Below are 12119 nucleotides of genomic sequence, written 5' to 3'. Positions count from 1 at the left end.
AAAAAAAAAAAAAAAATCTGAAAATTTACATTAAGAATTTATTCAAGTGAGCAAAATTCACAGACTCCCCTATTAAAACATTACCCCAGTTAAATCAATTGAACACTTCAAAATAAATCTTAAGAATTTTAAATATTTATCGATTAAAAACGAGAATTGACCGTGAGATTGAAATTCAAAAACTAAGATAGTCAGAATGTTACATGTTTACATTATTGTAAACAATACATGCTTCATGAACATTATAATTGCAGGTATAATTACAAGGGGAAAATTTAAATTTAGAGAAAAACAAAATCTACAATATTTAACAGTTATTATTACATAATATAAAATTAAAAATGTACAAATATAATTCATCTATATCAATAAAAAGGTAGTTAAATATCTTAGAAACAATTTTTGTTCCAGTTAATTTGTCAAACGTAAGTCTTTTTCCTTATTTATATATATTAAATAAAAGAAACTAATACAATAATGTATACGAATAAAATATACATTTACTCATACATTAAACTAAATAACATAACTAAATTATTTTTAGCGATTCAGTAAGTTTTCTTAAATGTATTTTTATTACGGTTATAAAACTGGCAATGAGAAAATCCTGCTTCGTCAAAGGTTGGCGTTCTAGTATTGAACAGAGGAGTTCTCTAGTCACTGACGATGAATTATAACAAATTACTTAAACTATTCCTCTTTTCTGCAACAGGCGTTTTTTTTTTTTTTTTTTTTTAAAGAAAAATGGTATGAGTAGTTGTAGCTGTTAAGGGTAGAAGAAAATATTACGTTATATCAGTAGACATCGCCATATACATAAACAATTCTCTACGAAAAATAGAAATTGATGAGTATATGGGAAGGGGCCAAAAATTTAATTAATAGAAAGTATTTGTTTTCAATTCAAGTCTGAATAAAAGGGAGTGTGATAAACGAACAATAATTTCTTTAAATAGATCTTGAAAAATTTAACTAAAAATAATGATTAAGAAATTCATGATACATTTTTTTGTTGTTTGCCCTACTTTGCTAAAGAGGAGAAATTAATTTTTTACAATGTGAATTCAAAGTAAATATTATTTGATAACTTAGTTTTCAGGACAAAGCTTTAGCAAACAGTGAAAAACTAATACAAAACTCTTAGAAGCGCTTCTAAGCTTACATGCTCGCACTTCGATGAGTGACTTATTAATTCAAAACGTCCAAACTTATGTGCCTTGACACTAAATTTAAATGTATGTATTCATTATTACTACTTACTAAAATTTTCGATTGCTGTAAGTGTAAACTGCATCTAACAAGTTTTGTTCAGTTACTTTAATTCAGTTTTATAAAAATAAAAAAAATAAATCTTTAGAAACAAATAAACACACTCACACACAAACATACATATACCCATATATAATATATTACACCAAATACTTTGGCAAATAAACATCTTTTGTCCAAACAAACAAAGATGTTTTTGTTCCTTTTCTTGCCAAAATCTTCTTTAAGAAAACGTATAATCTCTCGACTATGAAATAAATAATAGATATAATATCTATTTTTCGTACATTTATCTTGCTCGCACTCGAAAATACACCTTTACCGAACCGATAAAATGACTATTTTTTGTATTACTTTATAGTAAATCCTTGAGCACATACATTTGTGGTAAATTTAAAAAATAAAAAAAGAAATACAGTGGCACTATTTTACAGCAAAAAATATTTCGGTCAACATTTATATATATATATATATAATATTTACAAAAAAGAACACATTTACATTCGTGCACTTAACAATTTACACACACAAATATATTTTAGACTACATTCATATACGCTCACACAGTCTCTGCTAACTATTAGCCTTATTTAGCGAATTTTTGTTTCTTTTGGTTTCTTTATTATCATTTTTTAATAATTATTTATTTAAAATAAAAACAAACTATAAAAAACAAAATAAAATTTACATAATTATAATATTGGTACTCAAATTAATAATTAAAATATTATTAATATTAAAGCATCGTAGTATTGTTTTAAATTTTATTATTTCAAGTTCCTTTCTCTCTCAATGCTAAATTGGTAAGCGATTTATAATTTATTTCTGACATCTTTTCGTTTATTTAAAAAACATTAACTTAATCTTTCTTTGTGAAAGGCACCAGTAATATAGCTTTCTTAAATTCCTCTTAACCTTTTGTCATTGTACAAAATAAACATCGTTTTATAACATTTATTTATATTTTCTTTTTTATATAAATTAATGTATATAGAAAGGAATTCTTGTTTTTTATTTTAATTATAATTCTGTGTGAATTAGATGTCACTGACCTTCACTTTCGGAGTCACTCTTGTCTGTAACAAAGGATGTTTTAGTTGTTAAGGAATTTATTCTATTCTTTCTAAAAAGCATTAATTTTGTGGTTAAATATTCCTTATATACCCCTAAATTTTGCTCCTCACCTTTAAATTTAAAACATGAAAACAAGTTTTAGTTAATTTGAACCCTGCGTGCTATATTTTGCTAAATATGTAACCTAAGAAAGTATATTTATTTATTTGGCCGAAGAGAAATTTGGAAACAAAAGGTATTATGTTTTTTAATATTTTGACAAAAAAAAAAAAAATTATGTTTATGTACGAATTATATTCTCTAACAAAACTTTAAAGGGAATACCGTACTGGATGAACACAGCAATTTGCCAATAAGCATGTTTGTTCATAATTTCTAAATATTTGCAGGTACGCCGGTAGAATTTTTGATTTTTGCTCAAGTTCTTTAATGAAATTGACATTTACCATTATGAATTTTTGTTTAAGGATCTCAAATAGAGCTTTAATTATTTGATTTATCTACAATAGAACTTAAAAAAAAAAAAAAAAATTCAAGAGTGAAATTCATTTCCAATTATTACAAAAAGTAAAGCGAAGAACACTGTCAGCCAATACCTGGTAGAATTGCCATTATTCATAAACGATTTGAAATAAACGTTCAATGTACTATCCGTTTTTGAACATCTTATATGCGTTCTGCCATAAATTCATTGAAAGGGGCCTCAATCGAACGCAGTTGTGAACTATTAAAAGTGAAATGATATATTTCTTATGCATTAATTATTTTAAATTAAAAAATTCCTTCGTTAAAAAACAGTACATCACTGCCTTAAACCCTTGTTCTTGCAAAATGGACATAAATAAATAACATTATTAAACAAAATCAATAAAACCAACACCAGGAATTAAATTTTTAATTTCTTGCTTTCATTTAATGTTTCCATTTTATACTTTATTATTTTCTAAACATTCCCATTTTTCTCAATATTCCTGTCACAATGCATAAATAATAAAGTAAATGAGCATGCACTGTAAAAAGGTGCAAAATTAATCAATATGCATAGCACGTTATGGTTATTAAATAAAATAAAAATGCGCAACTACTATTATTAAAATAAAATTGGATACTCTTTGATATAGGTGAAAAATCCTTGTTCGGAGGAAAGGGGAACAGACAAAATGACAGATATATGAAAATACACTATGTAAAGTAAAAAATATAAGAAAAACAACATATTTATGACTTTTTCTTGGTTGTAAACATGAGAGCATTTTTTTAAATCAGCTGAGAATCTTGTAAATGTGACAGGGGTGTATGTTATTCTGAAAGTGACAAAATTGTATATATGTAAACTAAGTATGGCTTAAGAAAAAGAAAAACAGAATTAAATCGTGAATAAAATAAAAAAACATTTACCTTTTTTACCCGGATACGCATGCCTTTTTAATCGATCATATAAATCTTCTTTATTTCCGTATATACTAGCATTAGATCTTGCTAAACTATTCATCTTTCCATTGTGCATTCCTTCTGAAAGCAGTGCAGTATTAAAATAATTGTCTCCAATGATTATTTTTCATTTCACCAAAAAGCAGTCGTGGGCGGAAGAAATTCTAATTAGAGTCTGGGGCGGGGGTGCAAGGATGAAAATTTAGTCATTTAAGTAGCTTCCTGCTAACGCAGAGGAAAAGAAGATCTTAGGGTGAGATGCAGAGCTGATAAGATGTAGGTCAAAAGCATTCAGAGGAGCCAAGGCTGAAATTGAGTTAAGATGAGGCTTCTTTTATGCATGTGGGTTCTAAGAAATGATTCTTTTGAGTAATTCAATAAGGACTCTTGGAAATCAAGAGTTGAAGTTAAGAAGATGAGAGCCACAAATCCTTTTTACTGTTCCGAATTTTAAAAGCCAAGATTAAGGCCATACCGGTTTTTTTTTTCTTTCTTTAAATCAATGAATGAAATTTGTCGCGCTGGGTGGTACATTCTACAAAACAGTAAGCACTACTTCTCAACGTTCCCTGTTTAATATGTAACTATAAATTTCAAATTTAAACAAAAATACGCACCCTTCATATAAGTTTCATTATAAAAATTTGGCATTTCCCATCCATCCTCTTCATCGTCATAGTAATGTGCATACGTAGAATGATGCGATGGGGCAATAGATTCTGCATAAGGTGCTCCACCATAATAAAAATTCACTTGAGATCCCGTATGATCGTTTGTTTGTGCTATCAACTTCTTTGGTTCTTTTCTTCTTTCCGCTCTATAATTAAATAAATTATTGTATCAATTATAGTTCGTTTTATAAGTGACTTTATTGGATTTATTTGAAGGTTATACACTACCTGGCGCAAATCATCCAAACAAACAGAGCGATAATGATTAGGAATATAACAGTAGCTGCAATGCCTCCAGCGATGTATGCAAATTCTGATTTCTCCTCGCAGTGAGGTCCAATAAAAGAACCTACACATCTACACGATGGACTACCACGTGAATCTTTTACACACGTACCTTTATTTTGACAATAACCATCGCAAACATCTAGAAAATAATTTAATCAAATTAAAGTTACAACAAAAATTACATTATCTGCGTTAAATTGTTAAGAATAATTTTAAGAAACAGTATTTTACCTGTACAAACTTTTCCAGTGCCGTTGTAACCAGGTTTACAATCACATTTGAAATCATTAGTTTCTGGTATTAAAAGGCAATAGGCATTTGGATCACATAACATTTCAGCTCCGTTCATTTCACACGGATTCCAACATTCTGATTTGCTAGTCTGTTGAAAAATAGGACGAACGTAAATATTTTAATTGTTTACAAAAAAAACAAATATTATTTTCTAGTCACATATTAACTTTCCATATATATACATATTTTAAAAGGTAGGACTCAATCCGATCTAGAACATTAGAAACTACTAAAGTAGTGAGTGAATAGGTAACTTACTGCTCCAATTCCTTTGGTACTGGTGTTTGGTGGACAAGGTAGACAAGAAGTCTGCTGAGAAGACGGTTGATATGTTCCTTTCTTACAGATTATGCAACTATTTAAACTGGTATTCAAAAAGGAACCTAAAATTATTAAAACCAACGATTAAAAACATAACAATCAAAAGATCATATTACAGCGAATATCATCTGATATTCATCTTCTGACAGGACTGAGTTCAGTACTTTCAATTAAGATATTCCTCTTAAAAGATCAAAATTACCAACATACCTGGTTGGCAAACTGGCAATGAACACTCTTCAACAGTAGCGGCACCTGTTCTAGCTGTAGTTCGCCCTGCTGGACATGACTGACATGCTGCTTCAACACCTTGACTACGGTAAGTTCCTCTAGGACATGGATCACATTGTCCTTCAAGTCCCAATTGGAGTCCTGAGCCACACTCATCTCGACATTCCTAAAAAAATTAATAAAATAAATCAAATAAAAGTGCAAAGAACAATTCCATAGATTTTCAAAAGCAATAATTTTTTTTAAAAAAAACAAACATACATCTTGAGAGACCGCTTCAGTAGTCCTAGTAGTCTTTCCAAGTCCACAAAGAAGACATTTAAAGCTGCCTTCATTAGGTTGATAAAAACCGTGTCCACAACTGCGGCACAATCCTGCTTCTTCATCATAGTACTTGCCAGCCGGGCAACGTTCTTTTTTTTTATGTTATTAAAGAAAATTCGATATAAATCTATTGGGAAGGAAAAATTACGATTTCAATATAATAAACAATCCAAATCAATTTACCTTTACAATCAGCCGCAGATCTTGCACCAGGTCCTATGGTCACACCTTGTCTACCTGCTATAGCCGGACAAACGGAACACTGCAGCTGACCTGCTTCGCTCTGGTAAGTACCAGGAGTACATGGTTGACAAGTTCCAGTAATCTTGTCGTAATAAGTACCCACAGAACAAGATACTAGAATGAAGAAAAAATTATGATTTATAAATTATGAATTATGGAGATGAATTTGTATATATATAAACATATATTGATAATTAATACATTAATATAATAAAATGTATATCTGCAAATAAATCATACCGCACTTAGGCGCCATAACTACTTGTCCCGTTGGGCAGGCATAATCTGATGTAAGGGATAATGAAGCAGGATCTGGAACAGTATTGGGGAGGATATCATGGACATCAAGTTGATCTTCTTCAAGAATTAACTTCTCTAAAAGTCTTTGTACAGTAGAGCGTTGATTTGAATTTAAATTTTCTACAGGATCACTGAAAATTGATAGAATTACATATTTAAAATAATAATTATTTGGATACCATGTTAATCATGCATACAATACGTTACAATATTGGTAACATTTACAATGTACCATCTTATAAAATTTCAAGAGGGAACCTTTCCTGTACTTTTAAATCTGAACACTAAACTTAAATAAAATTAAATTAGAAGCGACAGAAAAAATTAATTTTAATTGATCCTCTTAAGATTCTCCCTTAAGATTTTTACAAGGTAATACATTTGATCAAGCAGAGCTCGCTCTTTGAAGTCGAAAAAAGTACTTAGAATATTCTCTAAAGAGGTTACGATACGAGCAGAGATTACGAAGAGTAAAAGGACTAATGACTGTACTGGCTATGATTTTGCCGATCTGTCTAGATGCTAATAATAGATTTCAGGATAGTTTTAGTTGTGCTCGCATATGAAATCGGAAAGATTAAAATGCCTATTTATTCACTAATCAAAAATAATATAAATTTATGAAATTGCTTACTTCACTGCTGGGAATGAAATAAATACACTGTAGGTATCGCTTGTCTGTCTTGCGGTCCTAGAAATATTTGTATTAATACCGAAATAAACAAGAAAATACTTCATTTGCAATTTAGCAGAGATTAAATTACCTAGATACATCTGTATCTCTGGTAGGTCTTGAATTTCGATGGTCACATTTAACTTCAATAACAAGATCTTTACACTCTCTTGTACCTACACATATTAATAATGAATAATTTATAATGCTACGCAAGAGAATATGTAATCAAAATTCAAGGCAAAGCAATGTTAACTTACCATCTACAGAATATGAACAGAAATTCCAATCTCTGTTCACTAGATTAATAGCTGAACGAACCTTCTGCCTAAGTACTCCTTGTCCAGCTTCATTACAAAGTACGGATGTAGGGAAGAGCATGTTGACTTTAAATACTCTCTGAGCAGGTTTAGCCGCTGGAGGAGCAAAAAGTAGAAATTAATTTTATCCTATTAAAAAGCATTCTTTTAACTTAAATTAGCACGATTACTCACGAGAACAAGCTGGATACACAAGAGGAAGCTGGGGATTTTCTGTAGGTCGCCAAAATCCTTCAGCACCGCATGTGTAAAATTTAGGTACCGGCCGAGAGAAGCTCAGTCCAGCATTACAAGTGATTTCACACACTTTAAACTGGCCACCTGAGCCCCAGTCTTTACACTGCTGAGAACCGCCAACAGGATCAGGAAGGGCTGGGCAGAATTCAGCTGGGAAAGATGATATAAAAGATTATTTACAGGCATTAACATCTCGACTACATTTGGATAACATCTTGGCTGAATAGATACAAAGTACTTACAAAGTATGTAAACTCTGAATGAACAAGTAGCCGTGTTTCCTGCTTGGTCAAAAGCTACATATGCAATCTGGTAGGTACCCCACAATAAGGTCTGTCCAGGTCTATGACCACTCTTTTCCTCGACACGAACCACTCCTACATTGTCCACAAAGCGAGGTTCGTCCCACGTTACCACAGCTGTTCCGTTCTTTGCAATTACCCAGAGATCACCCGGACAATGTTCAACTTTTGGTGGTAACTAAAATTATTTCATATTCCTTGTAAATATAATAGTTTGCAAAGTACTTGAAAAAAGAACTTACAAGCTTTTTAAAAAGCTCCGCTTGAAACCAGATATATGAAAAGTCTAACCTTGTCCACTTGAAGTTGATCACAATTAGGCCCAGTAAAACCTACTGGACAGCTGTGATGACTGCATTCAGATGGTACCCTCCTCTCCACTCCTCCTGTGATGTCATCATATCCTGACCATGTAAGAACTAAACCTTGATAAAGAACTGGTTCGGTTCTACAGTCTCTGACCTAAGAAAAAGAAATATTTTAATTAATCAATTTTCACTAAAGGAAATAATGTAGATATAGTTATTGTATCAATAACTTTGATACAATCTTACCTGTTTTTGTATTTCATTGGTGACATCAAGAGCTCTGCCCCAAACCTGTACTTTGCTCAAATGACCCTGGAATCCAGCTTCGGTGAATGCCTTTACATTATCTGGTCTAGGTTTGCCTAATACTACCCAGCCACTAGAAAAATTATTATTATTTGTTACGATTCGATCAAGTTACCAATGATTAATAAGTAAAACTTATATGACTATTAATTTAGTTTGTAGACTTGGATCATAGGGGTATATTTTAAAAAATCTAAAAGGTGACTCTGTCAACCTCATATCTCTCGTCTTGCTATTGCTTTTCTTAGATCTTTCTATGTAATGATTGGACCCGCAACAACAAACTAGGCAATTTGTTACAGAATACTATGGAAAAATTCAAATCCATCGTGTGGGACGTATTCGCATCTCTTGAGAAGCGAAATAAAGATCTATTCTATTCGAATAGATTCTAAAGTCTATTCGAATATTGACTATGATGGGACAAAAAAGCACTAAAAAAGTGCATGAATAAATTTGGAATAGGGAAGATATGATAACTTTACCTGTTTTGGGGATCTACCCAAACATAGTAATTGCTCTTGTTATGGACAAAAGAGTTCATAATTATTTCTTCTAAAGTATACCTTAATACTTTAAAGTATATCATTTTGTAAAAGGGAAAGAGAAGAAGGATAATGAATAGAGGCGTTCCTTCGACTCCTCTGGGCAATTAGGTGAATCTTTCATGGCTCCATTGGAAATGTATAATTTTTGTAGATGGAACTCAATTCCTTGTACGAAACAAAGAATCAGACGTCCACTATTCATTATTTACTATAAAGCAGAATTGATAAATATAATGGGCCCACATGGCAATGTACGCATGAGAGTGAGGAACATTATATTTGGATTGTACTAATTTTGAAAAAACTAAACAAAGAAAAACAAGTATTACATAATAAAAACAAAGAACTAACTATTCGGGTAAAGTTTTTCCAGCACCATATCCTTCCACTTTACTGGCAATAAGTCCCTCAGTGACTAATGTTAACACTCCATCATGCCAAACAATAGCGACATGGTGCCACTGCCCGTCATTGATTGTAGCATATTCCTGAAAGCCGAGGAAAACATCTTGCAACTCAGAAAATAATGAGACTATTACCCCGCTGGAATGTGCTTGGACTAGTACACGTCGACCCAAAGCCATATGTCCAGAGCTAGAAAAAAAAAAATATAAAAACAGTTAATAAGTATTTTTGTTAAAGTTCATAAACAAGTTTATTCATTGAAGGACATTTTTTTTACTTACGTAACACTATATAATGTGAAGAAAATTCCTGAATCATCGCTGTGTGAAAATTTTACCCACATTGCTATTGTGAGACTTGATTTTCCAGATAGAGGGAACGGCACTGAAAGCGCAGCGCTACTATCTGCTGGTTCTGGGAATACTAAGTCATAATCCACCTGAATAGCTGCAAATTAAGTGAGAATTAGAGTTGAATTTTTTTGATTAATTTTAAATGAGGAAATAATATTTATGAAGTAACTCACTCTTTCGGCAATCGTCCCCTGTTAAGTTGAAAGGACACTGGCAGTAGAATCTATTTGTCAGATCTATGCAAGTAGCTGTTGGTGGACATGAATTTTCTTTGCAATCTATTATATCCTCTTCACAATTCTTACCTGGAAATTAAATATTAATACTTTGTAGTACTAGTTAAAAATTAAACAAGGATTGTGGGCATTATTTGATAGCATATATACCAGTAAATCCTGGTGGACATATGCACATATAACCAGGTCCTTCATCGACGCAAGTAGCACCATTAGCGCAAACATTAGCCTCACACGCATCAAGCTCATACTGGCATCCAATTCCTCGATAATCTTGTGGACACGTACAGTTTAGACCAGAACCGTAATCCTGGCATTTACCGCCATGCATACAAGGACTACCTACACATCGTTCTGGTGCTGTTTCGCACTGCTTTCCATCAGTGCCCGAAGGACATCTGTAACAAAATTTTAAAATAATATCTGGCTTGTGTATGTATGTTAAATGCGCGATGGAATAATTAAGATTATTTAAGGCACACTTACACGCAAAAGAAATCCAAAAAGAGGTCAATGCAGTTGGCATCATTTTGACAAGGTCCATTAGAACATGAACCTACATCTTGTTGACATCTTTGACCAGTCCATCCTGGTGGGCATTCGCAGTTGAAAGTACCAATACCATCTCGACATACGCCGCCATTCAAGCAAGGGGAAGAAGAGCAGTCGTTAATGTTTACCTGAAGAAATGCAATGATCATTTTACAAAGAAAATATCTTGGTGTCTAATACACGCTTTCCTTTACTACTAATTATAGCAGATAATAGCAAAACTTAACGTCGAAACTAAAACAAAAAATGCCATGTCGAATGTCTATCTAAAAAACGAAAAGGCAATAATTTCTTTATAGAGATACTCTCCTTCCCTTTTAATTTCAATGCTTCTGTAGAAAGGAAAGTAACTAAGTGTTAGGGCGGGTTATATGCTTGCTGTACGGGTTGAGGGAGAGTGGCTATCCCAATCTGCTGGCTCTCCATACGCTGGAGATTTCTCTGGAGAGCCTGGGAGGTACCCTTCCCACCAAGGGAGTATTTGACGGATTTGAAGCTGATGGGTAAGATTGTAGGCAATGTAAGATAAATATAAGATTGTAGAGGTATGAGCGTCACTCAGAGGTTTCTGGATTAAGGAGACGGGGGAAGAAGGTCTTTTTTAAAGTAAGGGTTAAGTGCCACTGTAAGCTTAAGCTACAGCAGCGAACAACAGTTGTAATGATTATAGCGGTGTATTTAACGTTTGAAAAATAGTAAATAAATAAAACAAATTACTAACCTCACACAATTCTCCAGTATATCCGGCATGACATTTACAGACAAATTTATTATCCAAATCTAGACAACGTTCTGTGCCTTCTGTACTGCATGGATCAGTCTGGCATTCGTCTATTTCTGCTTCACACTGCAGTCCAACAAAACCAGGGCGACAACGGCACTTAAAACCATCTAAAGTATCATGACAAGTACCACCGTTCTGGCATGGCGAAGAGGAACAATCATCCACAAAATGCTGACATCTTTTTCCAGTATAACCAGGTTCGCAAGAGCAACTGAATCCATTCACTAGATCTGAACATTGGCCATCATTATCGCAAGGATTTGAGGCACAATCGTCTATATTAAGCTCACAGGCAGGACCTGAAATTCATGAAAGTCAGAAGTTTAGAAAGTTTGCTCTTTTTTTTTTTTTTTTTTTTTTTTTAAGAAAACTAGGCTCTAAATAACAGCAATGTTTACCTGTCCATCCAGGGAAACAGATACATTCATGTTTGAAAAGCTTATCAACACAAACACCATTCTGGCAAGGAGACGGTGTGCATAGGTTGACCTTTTCTTGACAACGTTTGCCAGTAAATCCGGGAGGGCAATCACATTTGAAGTCATCCACCAGGTCAGTACAGTTAGCGTTTAGCAGGCAAGGCATTTCGGCACAATCATCTGATTACATTTTATTAAATTAATAATAATGATAATAACGTTTTCATAAT

At 32.7% G+C, this 12119-nt stretch overlaps 1 protein-coding gene across 7 annotated transcripts in view; it reads right to left on the bottom strand.

Moving 5' to 3' along the window:
* Positions 1-299: 299 nt before the first annotated feature.
* The window catches only part of uif (sushi, von Willebrand factor type A, EGF and pentraxin domain-containing protein uif), a 210705-nt gene continuing 198885 nt past the window's right edge, over positions 300-12119 (bottom strand). For 4 of the 7 annotated variants that reach the window (XM_074136874.1, XM_074136873.1, XM_074136878.1 and 1 more), the window contains 24 exons: positions 11869-12069; positions 11408-11769; positions 10621-10814; positions 10285-10532; positions 10072-10203; positions 9827-9992; positions 9492-9734; positions 8533-8665; positions 8270-8440; positions 7919-8156; positions 7614-7826; positions 7380-7535; positions 7211-7295; positions 7081-7137; positions 6387-6577; positions 6087-6260; positions 5841-5992; positions 5559-5745; positions 5286-5410; positions 4965-5115; positions 4674-4872; positions 4392-4591; positions 3742-3855; positions 300-2345 (listed from right to left, as the gene is read on the bottom strand). In XM_074136874.1, the coding sequence (XP_073992975.1) occupies positions 2314-2345; positions 3742-3855; positions 4392-4591; positions 4674-4872; positions 4965-5115; positions 5286-5410; positions 5559-5745; positions 5841-5992; positions 6087-6260; positions 6387-6577; positions 7081-7137; positions 7211-7295; positions 7380-7535; positions 7614-7826; positions 7919-8156; positions 8270-8440; positions 8533-8665; positions 9492-9734; positions 9827-9992; positions 10072-10203; positions 10285-10532; positions 10621-10814; positions 11408-11769; positions 11869-12069 (4124 nt within the window). In that variant the 3' untranslated portion in view covers positions 300-2313. Of the gene's footprint in view, positions 3648-3741; positions 3856-4391; positions 4592-4673; positions 4873-4964; positions 5116-5285; positions 5411-5558; positions 5746-5840; positions 5993-6086; positions 6261-6386; positions 6578-7080; positions 7138-7210; positions 7296-7379; positions 7536-7613; positions 7827-7918; positions 8157-8269; positions 8441-8532; positions 8666-9491; positions 9735-9826; positions 9993-10071; positions 10204-10284; positions 10533-10620; positions 10815-11407; positions 11770-11868; positions 12070-12119 lie in introns of all 7 variants that reach the window. The other 3 variants (XM_074136876.1, XM_074136877.1, XM_074136875.1) reach the window with 3 other exon arrangements.

This window comes from Rhodnius prolixus, unplaced genomic scaffold, assembly GCF_049639745.1.
Source record: "Rhodnius prolixus isolate KJV_2025 unplaced genomic scaffold, Rpr scaffold_5, whole genome shotgun sequence".
In the NCBI taxonomy this organism is placed as follows: domain Eukaryota; kingdom Metazoa; phylum Arthropoda; class Insecta; order Hemiptera; family Reduviidae; genus Rhodnius; species Rhodnius prolixus.
The sequence above is the reverse complement of the archived record's forward strand: the minus strand, read 5'-3'. Positions and strand labels throughout refer to the sequence as shown.